We start from the raw sequence: 18,394 nt of genomic DNA on the forward strand, positions 1-18,394 counted from the left end.
GGGCAGGCTTGAGGGGCTGAATGGCCTACTCCTGTTCCTATTTCTTAGGTTTTTATGCTCGAAAGTTGTGTGACAGCACCCTCTCGCTCCAGTAAAGGTTGGTGTTGTAAGGGGCGCATAGATGTAACCAGAACAGAGATCAACTGTGGAGGGCACAAATGTGTTCAGGATTGTCCTTGGCTTGGATCCCCTCTGCAAATGAATAGTCTACCAACAGGGCCAACAGCATTCCAATGTAAACCAGGAGGATGAGGCCTGAGATTTGCTCAAGTGTTGGAACTCTCTATAAAGCAGTTATTTAGGCCACATCTGACCCAGAATGCCAATAAAATCTGGCATCTACTTGTCCCTGATTTAATTGCATTAAGTCTATCTTCATTTTTCCTCTAAATTATTTTTCCTTTATTGCTTTCCTAACCAATAACACCAAAATAAACATGTTATGTGGTCATTATCATTATCTGGTTGTTGGGAATGAGGTGGGCCAAGTGGATCAAGTGTCAGTAGGGGAACAATTAGGGGACAGTGATCATTGTATCATAAATTGGCTGTGGAAAAGAACAAGGAACAATCCAGAGAAAGAATAATTAACTGGTGGAAAGCCAACTTCAATGGGGTAAAAATGGATCTGGCCCAGATAAATTGGAATCAAAGATTGGCAGGCAAAACGGTAACTGAACAATTGGCTGGCTTTAAAGAAGAGATAGTTCGGGTAAAGTCAAGCTATATTCCCACAAAGGGGAAAGGTAGGGCAAACAAATTCAGAGCTCCCTGGATGACGAAAGAGATGATTAAGATGAGGAAGAAAAATTGTGCTTGTGACAGATGTCTGATGGATAATACAACCGAGAATGAGGTGGAATATAGAAGGCTCAGAGGGGAAATGAGAAAGCAAACGAGGAGAAAAAAGGGAGTAAGAAAAGAGACTGGCAACTAATATAAAAGGGAATCCAAAAGTCTTCTACAGGCATGTTGGTACAAGGGTGGTAAAAGGAGGAGTGGGCCCGATTAGGGACCAAAAAGGAGATTTATGCATGGAGGCAGGGGACATGGCTGAGGTATTAAATGAATACTTTGCTTCTGTCTTTACCAAGGAAGAAGTTGCTGCACAGGTCATGGTGGAAGAGTCGGAAATTCAGACACGTGAAGGATTTAAAATTGATAAAGAGGAGGTATTGGATTGTACTGTACTTAAATAAGGCGCTAGGACCAGATGAGATGCATCCTAGGAGACTTAGGGAAGTGAGAGTGGAAATTGCGGAGGCACTGGCCATAATTTTCCAGTCTCCCTTAGATTCAGGGGTGGTGCCAGAGGACTGGAGAATTACAAATGTTACACTCTTGTTCAAAAAAGAGGGATAAAGATAAGCCCAGCAACTACAGGCCAGTCAGATAAACCTCACTGGTGGGGAAGCTTCTAGAAATGATAATTCAGGACAAAATTAATAGTTACTTGGGCAAATGCGGTTAATCAGGGAAAGCCAGCTCAGATTTGTGAAAGGCAAATCGTGTTTAACTAAATTGCAGGAGTTTTTTGATGAGGTAACAGAGAAGGTTGATCAGGGTAATGTTGTTGATATGGTGTACATGGACTTACAAAAAGCATTTGATAAAGGGCTGCACAACAGGCATGTGAGCAAAGTTATAGCTCATGGAATAAAAAGGACAGTAGCAACATAGATACAATATTGTCTGAGTGACAGGAAACCGAAAGTAGTGGTTAATGTATGTTCTTTGGACTGGAGAATGATTTGTAGTGAAGTTCCCCAAGGGTCCCTGTTAGGACCCTTGCTCTTCCTGATATATATTAATGACCTAGACTTTGGTGTGTGGGCACAATTTCAAAATTTGCAATTATACAAAACTTAGAAACATTGTGAACTGTGTGGAGGATAGTGTAGAACTTCAAAAGGACATAGACAGGATGGTGGAATGGGCGGACAAGTGGCAGATGAAATTTAATGCAGAGAAGCTTGAAGTGATTCATTTTGGTAGGAAGAACACGGAAAGGCAATATAAAATAAAGGGTGCAATTCTAAAGGGGGTGCAGAAGCAGAGGGACCTGGGTGTTGGTGTTGTACGGAAATCACACCTGCCACATGGAAACATTAATTTTGTCATATGGGACACCATTTGAAACTTTTTTACTGGACATTGCAAAGAACTTGTTTAAAATAAACAGAGCTGAGTGGTTGAAAACATGGTTGCACATTTGCATTCTGAGAGACATGAATGGAGAGACAATGGGGGCGCTGCTTGATTCAATTAACAAGATTGGTCTGGACAATAGTGATGATAAACATCCTTTGACTGTGTAAGAGCCAGAACTCCAACCCCCAACAAGTCTGTCAGGAAAGCTTTGAAATCAACAACCCTCCCAGAAACTACTGTTTCGAACAGAGATGGTCACATAACCTGCCTGCTGGTTAAACTGGGGCCTTTTTTGAATTGTACCTCACAGAGAGGAAACAGTCTGCAATTTGAACACCAAGAAGGAAGACTTCTCTCTCTGCTCTCTCCAGCAAAGTCCCAGGAAAACCCACGGTGGCAACTTCTATGCTTCAAGACTACAGACAAAGCCTCTATTCGACCTTCTGGTACCAGAGAAGCAAGCTTGAAATTGTGCAATGAGGCCCAGTGAGGACCCCAAGACCTTAACTTCAATTGAGGACATTGTATCAAGGACACTACCACCCAGTAACAATTCCATTTATTACAACCTCTACTTCAACCGCAACGCCCCCCTCCCCCGTATCGATTTGTGTGTGTTTCTCTTGTATGCATGTGAACATGGTTGCGTCGCATATTTTAGTAATTTTAACCAAGTTAGAGTGATGAGGGTAATAAATGTACATCTTTCTTGTTTAAACCTAAGAAAACCTGTCTGGTTCATTTGCAATTACAATTAGAGTGCAGTGAACAAAGGCTTGTTGAGGTGGTAAGCTAAAATCACTGTGTTTTGAAAAGATAAAACCCTGTTATGGCCAAACCAGGAAAGCGGCAAGAGGGGCACCTGAGACCCCTTCCTCACCTGGTTGTAAAAGAAATTTGGGGGCTATCGTCCGGGATTGGACCCACAAACAAGTTGGAAATCAAATTGATCCCAATCTAAAAGAGAAAATACTTCAATACAGGTTTTCTTGTGGTTTCTGTGCTCGAATACTAACAAGTCCACAACCGAAGCCAGTACCTCCCCAAGCCAGGATGAAGTAGCGTGGGATAAGTTAAAGGCACTATCTATGGAGGAGTTGAGGAATATGACTGAGCAGTGTGGGATCACTTTCCATGCCAAAGTTAGGAAATCAGAACTCTGGAAATGGGTACTGTGTACATAAATCATTGAAGATGGCAGGACAGGTTGAGAGCGGTTAATAGATCATACAGCATTCTAGGCTTCATTAATAGGGCATAGAGTAAAAAGCAAGGAAGTTATATGAAACTTGTATGGAACACTGGTTTGGCCTCACCTGGAGTATTGTGTCCTGTTCTGTGTGGCACACTTTAGGAAAGATGTGAAAGCATTATAGAGAGTACAGAAAATATTCATGAGACTGTTTTCAGGGATGAGAAACTTCAGTTACATGGATAGATTGGAGAAGTTGGGACTGTTTTCCTTGGAGACGGTTGAGGGGAGATTTGAGAGAGGTATTCAAAATCATGGGGGGTCTGAGCAGAGTACATAGTATAAAAGGGCGGCACAGTGGCGCAGTGGTTAGCACCGCAGCCTCACAGCTCCAGGGACCCGGGTTCGATTCCGGGTACTGCCTGTGTGGAGTTTGCAAGTTCTCCCTGTGTCTGCGTGGGTTTTCTCCGGGTGCTCCGGTTTCTTCCCACAAGCCAAAAAAGACTTGCAGGTTGATAGGTAAATTGGCCATTATAAATTGTCACTAGTATAGGTAGGTGGTAGGGAAATATAGGGACAGGTGGGGATGTTTGGTAGGAATATGGGATTAGTGTAGGATTAGTATAAATGGGTGGTTGATGTTCGGCACAGACTCGGTGGGCCGAAGGGCCTGTTTCAGTGCTGTATCTCTAATCTAATCTAATCTAAAACCTGTTCCCATTGGTAGAAGGATCAATAACAAGAGGGCACATGTTTAAAGTAATTGGCAAAAGAAGCAATGGTGACATGAGGAAAAACTTTCATGCAATGAGTGGTTAGGGTATGGAATGCACTACCTGAAAGTATGATGGAGGCAGGTTCAATTGAGGTATTCAAGAGGGAATTGGATTGTTATCTGAAAAGGAAGAATGTGCGGGGACAAGGATGGGAAATGGCACTAGGTAAATTGCTCTTTCAGAGAGCCAGTGCAGACATGATAGGCTGAATAGCCTCCTTCTGGGCTGTAACAATTCTGTTGTCTCACTTGTTTGCAGGTACTTGCGTGCAAATTGGTTGCTGTACTTGCTTGCGTAACAACAGTGACTACACTTCAAAAATAATTCATGGACGGTGCAGGAATTTGGGATTGCCTGAGGACATAATTATGGGCTATATAAGTGTAAGATCTTTGTTTCACAAAGGTAGGGGCTTGTTACTGAGGTTTGGTGCATGGCTGCCCATTCGTTGTTTGTGAGCCTGGATGATGAGTATCAGTAAGCTAGTCACTTGCAGGGGTTATCATCTGACAGCCACATGAGCACACTTACAGCAGAAATCACTGGATAGCAACTAAGATCAGGAACACTGTCTGCTTTTAGAGATAATATTTTATAATCATATATTTTAATGTTTACAGTTGTTGTGAGACCTTGAAGGCAAATACTGTGCTGCCCTCATTCCCCATCCCTGTTGAACCTGGACAGCAGTTTGCTGCACAAATTACTGTAACGCGGACAGTCTATCTCGGGGGGGCGCTGCAACCGCATGCTAATCGCCGATTGGTTGATGCTAGATCTACGTCACACGAAGGGGCGGAGTTTGATGACGTTGGGCCTGTGATTGACAGGCGAGGGAGCGATGGCCGTTCGCATCGGCTTGTTGCTGGGCTGCGGCACTGTGAGGAGCGCATTGCTCCAGTGTGGCCAGTTCCACAGAATGGCCGCCAGAGGCTACGCGAAGAAAGCAGGTGGGCGGAATCGGCAGAAATTCTTATAAACCCCGGGCTGGCTGCTCGGGCCCGGCTTTGAGCTCCCGGGGAAGGGCTGTACCGCCTGAGGCCGCAGATTATTGTCCACCGGGGTACACTGTCCACCTCCCCACCCCGGGCTGTACCGGGGTACACTGTCTCCCCATCCCGGGCTGTACCGGGGGACACTGTCCACCTCCCCATCCCGGGCTGTACCGGGGTACACTGTCTCCCCATCCCGGGCTGTACCGGGGTACACTGTCTCCCCATCCCGGGCTGTACCGGGTGACACTGTCCACCTCCCCACCCCGGGCTGTACCGGGGTACACTGTCTCCCCATCCCGGGCTGTACCGGGGTACACTGTCTCCCCATCCCGGGCTGTACCGGGGTACACTGTCTCCCCATCCCGGGCTGTACCGGGTGACACTGTCCACCTCCCCACCCCGGGCTGTACCGGGGTACACTGTCTCCCCATCCCGGGCTGTACCGGGGGTACACTGTCTCCCCATCCCGGGCTGTACCGGGGTACACTGTCTCCCCATCCCGGGCTGTACCGGGGGAAACTGTCCACCTCCCCATCCCGGGCTGTACCGGGGTACACTGTCTCCCCATCCCGGGCTGTACCGGGGGACACTGTCCACCTCCCCATCCCGGGCTGTACCGGGGTACACTGTCCACCTCCCCATCCCGGGCTGTACCGGGGGACACTGTCCCACCCCGGGCTGTACCGGGGGACACTGTCTCCCCATCCCGGGCTGTACCGGGGGACACTGTCCCACCCCGGGCTGTACCGGGGGACACTGTCTCCCCATCCCGGGCTGTACCGGGGGACACTGTCCACCTCCCCATCCCGGGCTGTACCGGGGGACACTGTCCCACCCCGGGCTGTACCGGGGGACACTGTCTCCCCATCCCGGGCTGTACCGGGGTACACTGTCTCCCCATCCCGGGCTGTACCGGGGGACACTGTCTCCCCATCCCGGGCTGTACCGGGGGACACTGTCTCCCCATCCCGGGCTGTACCGGGGGACACTGTCTCCCCATCCCGGGCTGTACCGGGGGACACTGTCTCCCCATCCCGGGCTGTACCGGGGGACACTGTCTCCCCATCCCGGGCTGTACCGGGGTACACTGTCCACCTCCCCATCCCGGGCTGTACCGGGGGACACTGTCCACCTCCCCATCCCGGGCTGTACCGGGGGACACTGTCCCACCCCGGGCTGTACCGGGGGACACTGTCTCCCCATCCCGGGCTGTACCGGGGTACACTGTCTCCCCATCCCGGGCTGTACCGGGGGACACTGTCTCCCCATCCCGGGCTGTACCGGGGGACACTGTCTCCCCATCCCGGGCTGTACCGGGGGACACTGTCTCCCCATCCCGGGCTGTACCGGGGGACACTGTCTCCCCACCCCGGGCTGTACCGGGGTACACTGTCCGCCTCCCCATCCCGGGCTGTACCGGGGGACACTGTCTCCCCACCCCGGGCTGTACCGGGGGACACTGTCTCCCCACCCCGGGCTGTACCGGGGGACACTGTCTCCCCACCCCGGGCTGTAGCGGGGGACACTGTCTCCCCATCCCGGGCTGTACCGGGGGACACTGTCTCCCCACCCCGGGCTGTACCGGGGGACACTGTCTCCCCACCCCGGGCTGTACCGGGGGACACTGTCTCCCCACCCCGGGCTGTACCGGGGGACACTGTCCGCCTCCCCATCCCGGGCTGTACCGGGGGACACTGTCCCACCCCGGGGTACACTGTCCACCTCCCCATCCCGGGCTGTACCGGGGGACACTGTCTCCCCATCCCGGGCTGTACCGGGGGACACTGTCCCACCCCGGGGTACACTGTCCACCTCCCCACCCCGGGCTGTACCGGGGGACTGTCCACCTCCCCACCCCGGGCTGTACCGGGGGACACTGTCCGCCTCCCCACCCCGGGCTGTACCGGGGGACACTGTCCGCCTCCCCATCCCGGGCTGTACCGGGGTACACTGTCCACCTCCCCATCCCGGGCTGTACCGGGGGACACTGTCCCACCCCGGGGTACACTGTCCACCTCCCCACCCCGGGCTGTACCGGGGTACACTGTCTCCCCATCCCGGGCTGTACCGGGGGACACTGTCCACCTCCCCATCCCGGGCTGTACCGGGGTACACTGTCCACCTCCCCATCCCGGGCTGTACCGGGGGACACTGTCCCACCCCGGGGTACACTGTCCACCTCCCCATCCCGGGCTGTACCGGGGTACACTGTCTCCCCATCCCGGGCTGTACCGGGGGACACTGTCCACCTCCCCATCCCGGGCTGTACCGGGGTACACTGTCTCCCCATCCCGGGCTGTACCGGGGGACACTGTCCACCTCCCCATCCCGGGCTGTACCGGGGTACACTGTCCACCTCCCCATCCCGGGCTGTACCGGGGTACACTGTCCACCTCCCCATCCCGGGCTGTACCGGGGGACACTGTCCCACCCCGGGGTACACTGTCCACCTCCCCACCCCGGGCTGTACCGGGGTACACTGTCTCCCCATCCCGGGCTGTACCGGGGGACACTGTCCACCTCCCCATCCCGGGCTGTACCGGGGTACACTGTCTCCCCATCCCGGGCTGTACCGGGGGACACTGTCTCCCCATCCCGGGCTGTACCGGGGGACACTGTCTCCCCATCCCGGGCTGTACCGGGGTACACTGTCCCACCCCGGGCTGTACCGGGGTACACTGTCTCCCCACCCCGGGCTGTACCGGGGTACACTGTCCACCTCCCCACTCCGGGCTGTACCGGGTTACACTGTCCCACCCCGGGCTTAACCGGGGTACACTGTCTCCCCACCCCGGGCTGTACCGGGGGACACTGTCTCCCCACTCCGGGCTGTACCGGGGGACACTGTCTCCCCACTCCGGGCTGTACCGGGGGACACTATCTCCCCACCCCGGGCTGTACCGGGGTACACTGTCCCACCCCGGGCTGTACCGGGGGACACTGTCTCCCCACTCCGGGCTGTACCGAGGTACACTGTCTCACCAGCCCGGGCTGTACCGGGGTATACTGTTTCCCCAGCCCGGGCTGTACCGGGGTATACTGTCTCCCCACCCCGGGCTGTACCGGGGTATACTGTCTCCCCACCCCGGGCTGTACCGGGGTATACTGTCTCCCCACCCCGGGCTTAACCGGGGTATACTGTCTCCCCACCCCGGGCTGTACCGGGGTACACTGTCTCCCCACCCCTGGCTGTACCGGGGTACACTGTCTCCCCACCCCGGGCTGTACCGGGGTATACTGTCTCCCCACCACGGGCTGTACCGGGGAACACTGTCTCCCTATCCCGGGCTGTACCGGGGTACACTGTCCACCTCCCCACCCCGGGCTGTACCGGGGTACACTGTCCCACCCCGGGCTGTACCGGGGAACACTGTCTCCCCACCCCGGGCTGTACCGGGGTATACTGTCTCCCCACCCCGGGCTGCACCGGGGTATACTGTCTCCCCATCCCGGGCTGTACCGGGGGACACTGTCCACCTCCCCATCCCGGGCTGTACCGGGGTACACTGTCCACCTCCCCATCCCGGGCTGTACCGGGGACACTGTCTCCCCATCCCGGGCTGTACCGGGGGACACTGTCTCCCCATCCCGGGCTGTACCGGGGTACACTGTCCACCTCCCCATCCCGGGCTGTACCGGGGTACACTGTCCACCTCCCCATCCCGGGCTGTACCGGGGGACACTGTCTCCCCATCCCGGGCTGTACCGGGGGACACTGTCCACCTCCCCATCCCGGGCTGTACCGGGGTACACTGTCTCCCCATCCCGGGCTGTACCGGGGGACACTGTCCACCTCCCCATCCCGGGCTGTACCGGGGTACACTGTCCACCTCCCCATCCCGGGCTGTACCGGGGGACACTGTCCCACCCCGGGCTGTACCGGGGGACACTGTCTCCCCATCCCGGGCTGTACCGGGGGACACTGTCCCACCCCGGGCTGTACCGGGGGACACTGTCTCCCCATCCCGGGCTGTACCGGGGGACACTGTCCACCTCCCCATCCCGGGCTGTACCGGGGGACACTGTCCCACCCCGGGCTGTACCGGGGGACACTGTCTCCCCATCCCGGGCTGTACCGGGGTACACTGTCTCCCCATCCCGGGCTGTACCGGGGGACACTGTCTCCCCATCCCGGGCTGTACCGGGGGACACTGTCTCCCCATCCCGGGCTGTACCGGGGGACACTGTCTCCCCATCCCGGGCTGTACCGGGGGACACTGTCTCCCCATCCCGGGCTGTACCGGGGGACACTGTCTCCCCATCCCGGGCTGTACCGGGGTACACTGTCCACCTCCCCATCCCGGGCTGTACCGGGGGACACTGTCCACCTCCCCATCCCGGGCTGTACCGGGGGACACTGTCTCCCCACCCCGGGCTGTACCGGGGGACACTGTCTCCCCATCCCGGGCTGTACCGGGGTACACTGTCTCCCCATCCCGGGCTGTACCGGGGGACACTGTCTCCCCATCCCGGGCTGTACCGGGGGACACTGTCTCCCCATCCCGGGCTGTACCGGGGGACACTGTCTCCCCATCCCGGGCTGTACCGGGGGACACTGTCTCCCCACCCCGGGCTGTACCGGGGTACACTGTCCGCCTCCCCATCCCGGGCTGTACCGGGGGACACTGTCTCCCCACCCCGGGCTGTACCGGGGGACACTGTCTCCCCACCCCGGGCTGTACCGGGGGACACTGTCTCCCCACCCCGGGCTGTAGCGGGGGACACTGTCTCCCCATCCCGGGCTGTACCGGGGGACACTGTCTCCCCACCCCGGGCTGTACCGGGGGACACTGTCTCCCCACCCCGGGCTGTACCGGGGGACACTGTCTCCCCACCCCGGGCTGTACCGGGGGACACTGTCCGCCTCCCCATCCCGGGCTGTACCGGGGGACACTGTCCCACCCCGGGGTACACTGTCCACCTCCCCATCCCGGGCTGTACCGGGGGACACTGTCTCCCCATCCCGGGCTGTACCGGGGGACACTGTCCCACCCCGGGGTACACTGTCCACCTCCCCACCCCGGGCTGTACCGGGGGACACTGTCCACCTCCCCACCCCGGGCTGTACCGGGGGACACTGTCCGCCTCCCCACCCCGGGCTGTACCGGGGGACACTGTCCGCCTCCCCATCCCGGGCTGTACCGGGGTACACTGTCCACCTCCCCATCCCGGGCTGTACCGGGGGACACTGTCCCACCCCGGGGTACACTGTCCACCTCCCCACCCCGGGCTGTACCGGGGTACACTGTCTCCCCATCCCGGGCTGTACCGGGGGACACTGTCCACCTCCCCATCCCGGGCTGTACCGGGGTACACTGTCCACCTCCCCATCCCGGGCTGTACCGGGGGACACTGTCCCACCCCGGGGTACACTGTCCACCTCCCCATCCCGGGCTGTACCGGGGTACACTGTCTCCCCATCCCGGGCTGTACCGGGGGACACTGTCCACCTCCCCATCCCGGGCTGTACCGGGGTACACTGTCTCCCCATCCCGGGCTGTACCGGGGGGACACTGTCCACCTCCCCATCCCGGGCTGTACCGGGGTACACTGTCCACCTCCCCATCCCGGGCTGTACCGGGGTACACTGTCCCACCTCCCCATCCCGGGCTGTACCGGGGGACACTGTCCCACCCCGGGGTACACTGTCCACCTCCCCACCCCGGGCTGTACCGGGGTACACTGTCTCCCCATCCCGGGCTGTACCGGGGGGACACTGTCCACCTCCCCATCCCGGGCTGTACCGGGGTACACTGTCTCCCCATCCCGGGCTGTACCGGGGGACACTGTCTCCCCATCCCGGGCTGTACCGGGGGACACTGTCTCCCCATCCCGGGCTGTACCGGGGTACACTGTCCCACCCCGGCTGTACCGGGGTACACTGTCTCCCCACCCCGGGCTGTACCGGGGTACACTGTCCACCTCCCCACTCCGGGCTGTACCGGGTTACACTGTCCCACCCCGGGCTTAACCGGGGTACACTGTCTCCCCACCCCGGGCTGTACCGGGGGACACTGTCTCCCCACTCCGGCTTGTACCGGGGGACACTGTCTCCCCACTCCGGGCTGTACCGGGGGACACTATCTCCCCACCCCGGGCTGTACCGGGGTACACTGTCCCACCCCGGGCTGTACCGGGGGACACTGTCTCCCCACTCCGGGCTGTACCGAGGTACACTGTCTCACCAGCCCGGGCTGTACCGGGGTATACTGTTTCCCCAGCCCGGGCTGTACCGGGGTATACTGTCTCCCCCACCCCGGGCTGTACCGGGGTATACTGTCTCCCCACCCCGGGCTTAACCGGGGTATACTGTCTCCCCACCCCGGGCTGTACCGGGGTACACTGTCTCCCCACCCCGGGCTGTACCGGGGTACACTGTCTCCCCACCCCGGGCTGTACCGGGGTATACTGTCTCCCCACCACGGGCTGTACCGGGGAACACTGTCTCCCTATCCCGGGCTGTACCGGGGTACACTGTCCACCTCCCCACCCCGGGCTGTACCGGGGTACACTGTCCCACCCCGGGCTGTACCGGGGAACACTGTCTCCCCACCCCGGGCTGTACCGGGGTATACTGTCTCCCCACCCCGGCTGCACCGGGGTATACTGTCTCCCCACCCCGGGGCTGTACCGGGGAACACTGTCTCCCTATCCCGGGCTGTACCGGGGTACACTGTCTCCCCACCCCGGGCTGTACCGGGGTACCACTGTCCCACCCCGGGCTATACCGGGGTACACTGTCTCCCTATCCGGGCTGTACCGGGGTACACTGTCCACCTCCCCACCCCGGGCTGTACCGAGGTACACTGTCCCACCCCGGGCTGTACCGGGGTACACTGTCTCCCCACCCCGGGCTGTACCGGGGTATACTGTCTCCCCACCCCGGGCTGTACCGGGGAACACTGTCTCCCTATCCCGGGCTGTACCGGGGTACACTTTCCCACCCCGTGCCGTACCGGGTTACACTGTCTCCCCACCCCGGGCTGTACCGGGGTACCACTGTCCAACCCCGGGCTATACCGGGGTATACTGTCTCCCCACCCCGGGCTGCACCGGGGTATACTGTCTCCCCACCCCGGGCTGTACCGGGGTACACTGTCTCCCCACCCCGGGCTGTACCGGGGTAATACTGTCTCCCCACCACGGGCTGTACCGGGGAACACTGTCTCCCTATCCCGGGCTGTACCGGGGTACACTGTCCACCTCCCCACCCCGGGCTGTACCGGGGTACACTGTCCACCTCCCCACCCCGGGCTGTACCGGGGTACACTGTCCCACCCGGGCTGTACCGGGGAACACTGTCTCCCCACCCCGGGCTGTACCGGGGTATACTGTCTCCCAACCCCGGGCTGTACCGGGGTATACTGTCTCCCTATCCCGGGCTGTACCGGGGAACACTGTCTCCCTATCCCGGGCTGTACCGGGGTACACTGTCCACCTCCCCACCCCGGACTGTACCGGGGTACACTGTCTCCCCACCCCGGGCTGTACCGGGGTACCACTGTCCCACCCCGGGCTATACCGGGGTACACTGTCTCCCTATCCCGGGCTGTACCGGGGTATACTGTCCACCTCCCCACCCCGGGCTGTACAGGGGTACACTGTCTCCCTATCCCGGGCTGTACCGGGGTATACTGTCCACCTCCCCACCCCGGGCTGTACCGGGGTACACTGTCCCACCCCGGGCTGTACCGGGGTACACTGTCTCCCCACCCCGGGCTGTGCCGGGGTATACTGTCTCCCCACCCCGGGCTGTACCGGGGAACACTGTCTCCCTATCCCGGGCTGTACCGGGGTACACTGTCCCACCCCGGGCTGTACCGGGCTACACTGTCTCCCCACCCCGGGCTGTACCGGGGTACCACTGTCCCACCCCGGGCTGTAACCGGGGTACACTGTCTCCCTACCCCGGGCTGTACGGGGTACACTGTTCCACCCCGGGCTGTACTGGGGTACACTGCCCACCTCCCCACCCCGGGTGTACCGGGGTACACTGTCCCCACCCCGGGCTGTACCGGTGTACACTGTCCCACCCCGGGCTGTACCGATGTACACTGTCTCCCCACCCCGGGCTGTACCGAGGTACACTGTCCCGCCCGGGCTGTACCGAGGTGTATTGTCCCACCCCGGGCTGTACCGGGGTACATTGTCCCACCCCGGGCTGTACCGAGGTGTATTGTCCCACCCCGGGCTGTACCGGGGTACATTGTCCCACCCTGGGCTGTACCAGGGTACACTGTCTCCCCATCCGGGCTTGTACCGGGGTACAATGTCCCACCCCGGGCTGTACTGGGGTGCACTGTCCACCTCCCCACCCCGTGCTGTACCGGGGTACATTGTCCCACCCCGGGCTGTACCGGGGTACACTGTCCCACCCTGGGCTGTACCGAGGTACACTGTCTCCCCATCCCGGGCTGTACCGAGGTACACTTTCTCCCCACCCCGGGCTGTACCGGGGTACACTGTCCCGCCCGGGCTGTACCGAGGTGTATTGCCCCACCCCGGGCTGTACCGGGGTACATTGTCCCACCCCGGGCTGTACCGAGGTACACTGTCTCCCCATCCCAGGCTGTACCGAGGTACACTGTCTCCCCATCCCGGGCTTTACCGAGGTACAATGTCCCACCCCGGGCTTGTACCGGGGTACACTGTCTCCCACCCCGGGCTGTACCGGGATACACTGTCCCATCCCGGGCTATACTGGGGTACACTTCCCCCCCCTCTTTCCCCCCCCCCTCTTTCCCCCCCCCCTCTTCTCCCCTTCTCCCCCCCCCCCTCTTCTCCCCCCCTTCTCCCCCCCCTCCTCTTCTCCCCCCCTTCTCCCCCCCTTCTCCCCCCCTCTTCACCCCCCCTTCTCCCCCCCCCTTCCCCCCTTCTCCCCCCCCTTCCCCCCCCCCTTCTCCCCCCCTTCTCCCCCCCCCTTCTCCCCCCCTTCTCCCCCCCCCCTTCTCCCCCCCTTCCCCCCCCTTCTCCCCCCCCTCTTCCCCCCCCCTTCTTCCCCCCTCTTCCCCCCTCTTCCCCCCCTTCTTCCCCCCCCTCTTCCCCCCCCTTCTCCCCCCCTCTTCCCCCCCTTCTCCCCCCTCTTCCCCCCCCTTCTCCCCCCCTTCTCCCCCCCCTTCTCCCCCCCTCTTCCCCCCCTTCTCCCCCCCTCTTCCCCCCCCTTCTCCCCCCCCTCTTCCCCCCCCTTCTCCCCCCCCTCTTCCCCCCCCTTCTCCCCCCTCTTCCCCCCCCTTCTCCCCCCCCTCTTCCCCCCCTTCTCCCCCCCCTCTTCTCCCCCCCCTCTTCCCCCCCCTTCTCCCCCCCCTCTTCCCCCCCTCTTCCCCGCCCTTCTCCCCCCCCTTCTCCCCCCCCTTCTCCCCCCCCTCTTCCCCCCCCTTCTCCCCCCCCTCTTCCCCCCCCTTCTCCCCCCCCTCTTCCCCCCTTCTCCCCCCCTTCTCCCCCCCCCTTCTCCCCCCCCCTTCTCCCCCCCCTTCTCCCCCCCCCTTCTCCCCCCCCTTCTCCCCCCCCCTTCTCCCCCCCCCTTCTCCCCCCCCTTCTCCCCCCCCCTTCTCCCCCCCCCCTTCTCCCCCCCCCCTTCTCGCCCCCCCCCCTTCTCCCCCCCCTTCTCCCCCCCCCTTCTCCCCCCCCCCCTTCTCCCCCCCCCCTTCTCCCCCCCCCCTTCTCCCCCCCCCTTCTCCCCCCCCCCTTCTCCCCCCCCCTTTCCCCCCCCTTCTGCCCCCCCCTTCTCCCCCCCCCCTTCTCCCCCCCCCTTCTCCCCCCCCCCTTCTCCCCCCCCCTTCTCCCCCCCCCCTTCTCCCCCCCCCTTCTCCCCCCCCCTTCTCCCCCCCCTTCTCCCCCCCCCCTTCTCCCCCCCCCTTCTCCCCCCCCCTTCTCCCCCCCCTTCTCCCCCCCCCTTCTCCCCCCCCCTTCTCCCCCCCCCCTTCTCCCCCCCCCCCTTCTCCCCCCCCCCTTCTCCCCCCCCCCTTCTCCCCCCCCCTTCTCCCCCCCCCCTTCTCCCCCCCCCTTCTCCCCCCCCCCTTCTCCCCCCCCCCTTCTCCCCCCCCCCTTCTCCCCCCCCCCTTCTCCCCCCCCCTTCTCCCCCCCCCTTCTCCCCCCCCCCTTCTCCCCCCCCCTTCTCCCCCCCCCCTTCTCCCCCCCCCTTCTCCCCCCCCCTTCTCCCCCCCCCTTCTCCCCCCCCCCTTCTCCCCCCCCTTCTCCCCCCCCCTTCTCCCCCCCCCTTCTCCCCCCCCTTCTCCCCCCCCCTTCTCCCCCCCCTTCTCCCCCCCCTTCTCCCCCCCCCTTCTCCCCCCCCTTCTCCCCCCCCCTTCTCCCCCCCCTTCTCCCCCCCCCTTCTCCCCCCCCCTTCTCCCCCCCCTTCTCCCCCCCCCTTCTCCCCCCCCCTTCTCCCCCCCCCTTCTCCCCCCCCCTTCTCCCCCCCCTTCTCCCCCCCCTTCTCCCCCCCCCTTCTCCCCCCCCTCTCCCCCCCTTCTCCCCCCACTCTCCCCCCCTTCTCCCCCCCCCCTCTCCCCCCCCTTCTCCCCCCCCTTCTCTCCCCCCCTTCTCCCCCCCCCTTCTCCCCCCCCTTCTCCCCCCTTCTCTCCCCCCCCCTTCTCTCCCCCCCCTTCTCTCCCCCCCCCTTCTCTCCCCCCCTTCTCTCCCCCCCCCTTCTCTCCCCCCCCCTTCTCTCCCCCCCCCTTCTCTCCCCCCCCTTCTCTCCCCCCCCCTTCTCCCCCCCCCTTCTCTCCCCCCCCTTCTCCCCCCCCCTTCTCTCCCCCCCTTCCCCCCCCCTTCTCCCCCCCCCTTCCCCCCCCTTCTCCCCCCCCCTTCCCCCCCCCTTCTCCCCCCCCTTCTCCCCCCCTTCCCCCCACTTCTTCCCCCCCCCTTCCCCCCCCTTCTTCCCCCCCCCTTCCCCCCCCTTCTTCCCCCCCCTTCCCCCCCCTTCTTCCCCCCCCCCTTCCCCCCCCTTCTTCCCCCCCCTTCCCCCCCCCTTCCCCCCCTTCTTCCCCCCCCTTCCCCCCCCTTCTTCCCCCCCCCCCTTCCCCCCCCTTCTTCCCCCCCCTCTTCCCCCCCCCCTTCCCCCCCCCCTTCCCCCCCCCCTTCTTCCCCCCCCCTTCTTCCCCCCCCTTCTCCCCCCCCTTCTTCACCCCCCTTCTCCCCCCCCCTTCTTCCCCCCCCCCTTCTCCCCCCCCCCCTTCTCCCCCCCCCCTTCTTCCCCCCCCCTTCTCCCCCCCCCTTCTTCCCCCCCCTTCTCCCCCCCCCCTTCTCCCCCCCCCTTCTCCCCCCCCCTTCTCCCCCCCCTTCTCCCCCCCCTTCTTCCCCCCCCCTTCTCCCCCCCCCTTCTCCCCCCCCCTTCTCCCCCCCTTCTTCCCCCCTTCTCCCCCCTTCTCCCCCCCTTCTTCCCCCCCCTTCTTCCCCCCCCTTCTTCCCCCCCCTACTCCCCCCCTTCTCCCCCCCCTACTCCCCCCCTTCTCCCCCCCCCACTCCCCCCCTTCTCCCCCCCCCACTCCCCCCCTTCTCCCCCCCCCTTCTCCCCCCCCCCTCCCCCCCCCTTCTCCCCCCCCTTCTCCCCCCCCCCTTCTCCCCCCCCCTTCTCCCCCCCCCTTCTCCCCCCCCCTTCTCCCCCCCCTTCTCCCCCCCTTCTCCCCCCCCCTTCTCCCCCCCCTTCTCCCCCCCCCTTCTCCCCCCCCCTTCTCCCCCCCCCTTCTCCCCCCCCTTCTCCCCCCCCTTCTCCCCCCCCCTTCTCCCCCCCCTTCTCCCCCCCCCCTTCTCCCCCCCCCCTTCTCCCCCCCCCCCTTCTCCCCCCCCCCTTCTCCCCCCCCCCTTCTCCCCCCCCTTCTCCCCCCCCCCTTCTCCCCCCCCCCTTCTCCCCCCCCCCTTCTCCCCCCCCCCTTCTCCCCCCCCCCTTCTCCCCCCCCCCTTCTCCCCCCCCCTTCTCCCCCCCCCTTCTCCCCCCTCTTCCCCCCCTTCTCTCCCCCCCCTTCTCCCCCCCCCTTCTCCCCCCCCCTTCTCCCCCCCCCTTCTCCCCCCCCTTCTCCCCCCCTTCTCCCCCCCCTTCTCCCCCCCTTCTCCCCCCCCCTTCTCCCCCCCCTTCTCCCCCCCCTCTCCCCCCCCCTTCTCCCCCCCTCTCCCCCCCCCTTCTCCCCCCCCTTCTCCCCCCCCTCTCTCCCCCCCCCTTCTCCCCCCCTTCTCCCCCCCCCTCTCCCCCCCACTCTCCCCCCCCTTCTCCCCCCCCCTCTCCCCCCCTTCTCCCCCCCCCTTCTCTCCCCCCCTTCTCCCCCCCCCTTCTCCCCCCCTTCTCCCCCCCTTCTCTCCCCCCCCCTTCTCCCCCCCCTTCTCTCCCCCCCCCTTCTCTCCCCCCCTTCTCTCCCCCCCTTCTCTCCCCCCCCTTCCCCCCCCCTTCTCCCCCCCCCTTCCCCCCCCCCTTCTCCCCCCCTTCTCCCCCCCTTCCCCCCTTCTTCCCCCCCCCCTTCCCCCCCCTTCTTCCCCCCCCCTTCCCCCCCTTCTTCCCCCCCCCCTTCCCCCCCCTTCTTCCCCCCCCCCTTCCCCCCCCTTCTTCCCCCCCTTCTCCCCCCCCTTCTCCCCCCCCCTTCTCCCCCCCCCTTCTCCCCCCCCTTCTCCCCCCCCCCTTCTTCCCCCCCCCTTCTCCCCCCCCCTTCTCCCCCCCCTTCTCCCCCCCTTCTTCCCCCCCTTCTCCCCCCCTTCTTCCCCCCCTTCTCCCCCCCTTCTTCCCCCCCTTCTCCCCCCCCTTCTCCCCCCCTTCTTCCCCCCCTTCTCCCCCCCCCTACTCCCCCCCTTCTCCCCCCCCCCCTTCTCCCCCCCCCCCTTCTCCCCCCCCCCTTCTCCCCCCCCCTTCTCCCCCCCCCCTTCTCCCCCCCCTTCTCCCCCCCCCCTTCTCCCCCCCCTTCTCCCCCCCCCTTCTCCCCCCCCCTTCTCCCCCCCCCTTCTCCCCCCCCTTCTCCCCCCCCCTTCTCCCCCCCCTTCTCCCCCCCCCTTCTCCCCCCCCCTTCTCCCCCCCCCTTCTCCCCCCCCCTTCTCCCCCCCCCTTCTCCCCCCCCTTCTCCCCCCCCCCTTCTCCCCCCCCTTCTCCCCCCCCCCCTTCTCCCCCCCCTTCTCCCCCCCCCTTCTCCCCCCCCCTTCTCCCCCCCCCCTTCTCCCCCCCCCCTTCTCCCCCCCCTTCTCCCCCCCCTTCTCCCCCCCCCTTCTCCCCCCCCCCTTCTCCCCCCCCCCTTCTCCCCCCCCCTTCTCCCCCCCCTTCTCCCCCCCCCTTCTCCCCCCCCCTTCTCCCCCCCCTTCTCCCCCCC

The 18,394-nt window shown here is 63.4% G+C and overlaps 2 protein-coding genes across 6 annotated transcripts in view; both read left to right on the forward strand.

Moving 5' to 3' along the window:
• LOC137351735 (phosphatidylinositol 4-phosphate 5-kinase type-1 gamma-like) overlaps positions 1 to 4,479 on the forward strand; it is a 214,556-nt gene extending 210,077 nt beyond the window's left edge. For 2 of the 5 annotated variants that reach the window (XM_068016487.1, XM_068016488.1), the window contains exon 19: positions 4,378 to 4,479. In XM_068016487.1, coding sequence (XP_067872588.1) covers positions 4,378 to 4,443 — 66 coding nt within the window. In that variant the 3' untranslated portion in view covers positions 4,444 to 4,479. The remainder of the gene's footprint in view (positions 1 to 4,377) is intronic. The other 3 variants (XM_068016490.1, XM_068016486.1, XM_068016494.1) reach the window with 2 other exon arrangements.
• A 435-nt stretch (positions 4,480 to 4,914) lies between these two features.
• mrpl54 (mitochondrial ribosomal protein L54) overlaps positions 4,915 to 18,394 on the forward strand; it is a 23,648-nt gene continuing 10,168 nt past the window's right edge. Inside the window, exon 1 of the mRNA XM_068015846.1 lies at positions 4,915 to 5,069. Coding sequence (XP_067871947.1) covers positions 4,961 to 5,069 — 109 coding nt within the window. The 5' untranslated portion in view covers positions 4,915 to 4,960. The remainder of the gene's footprint in view (positions 5,070 to 18,394) is intronic.

This window comes from Heterodontus francisci, chromosome 36 (genome assembly GCF_036365525.1).
Source record: "Heterodontus francisci isolate sHetFra1 chromosome 36, sHetFra1.hap1, whole genome shotgun sequence".
In the NCBI taxonomy this organism is placed as follows: Eukaryota; Metazoa; Chordata; class Chondrichthyes; order Heterodontiformes; family Heterodontidae; genus Heterodontus; species Heterodontus francisci.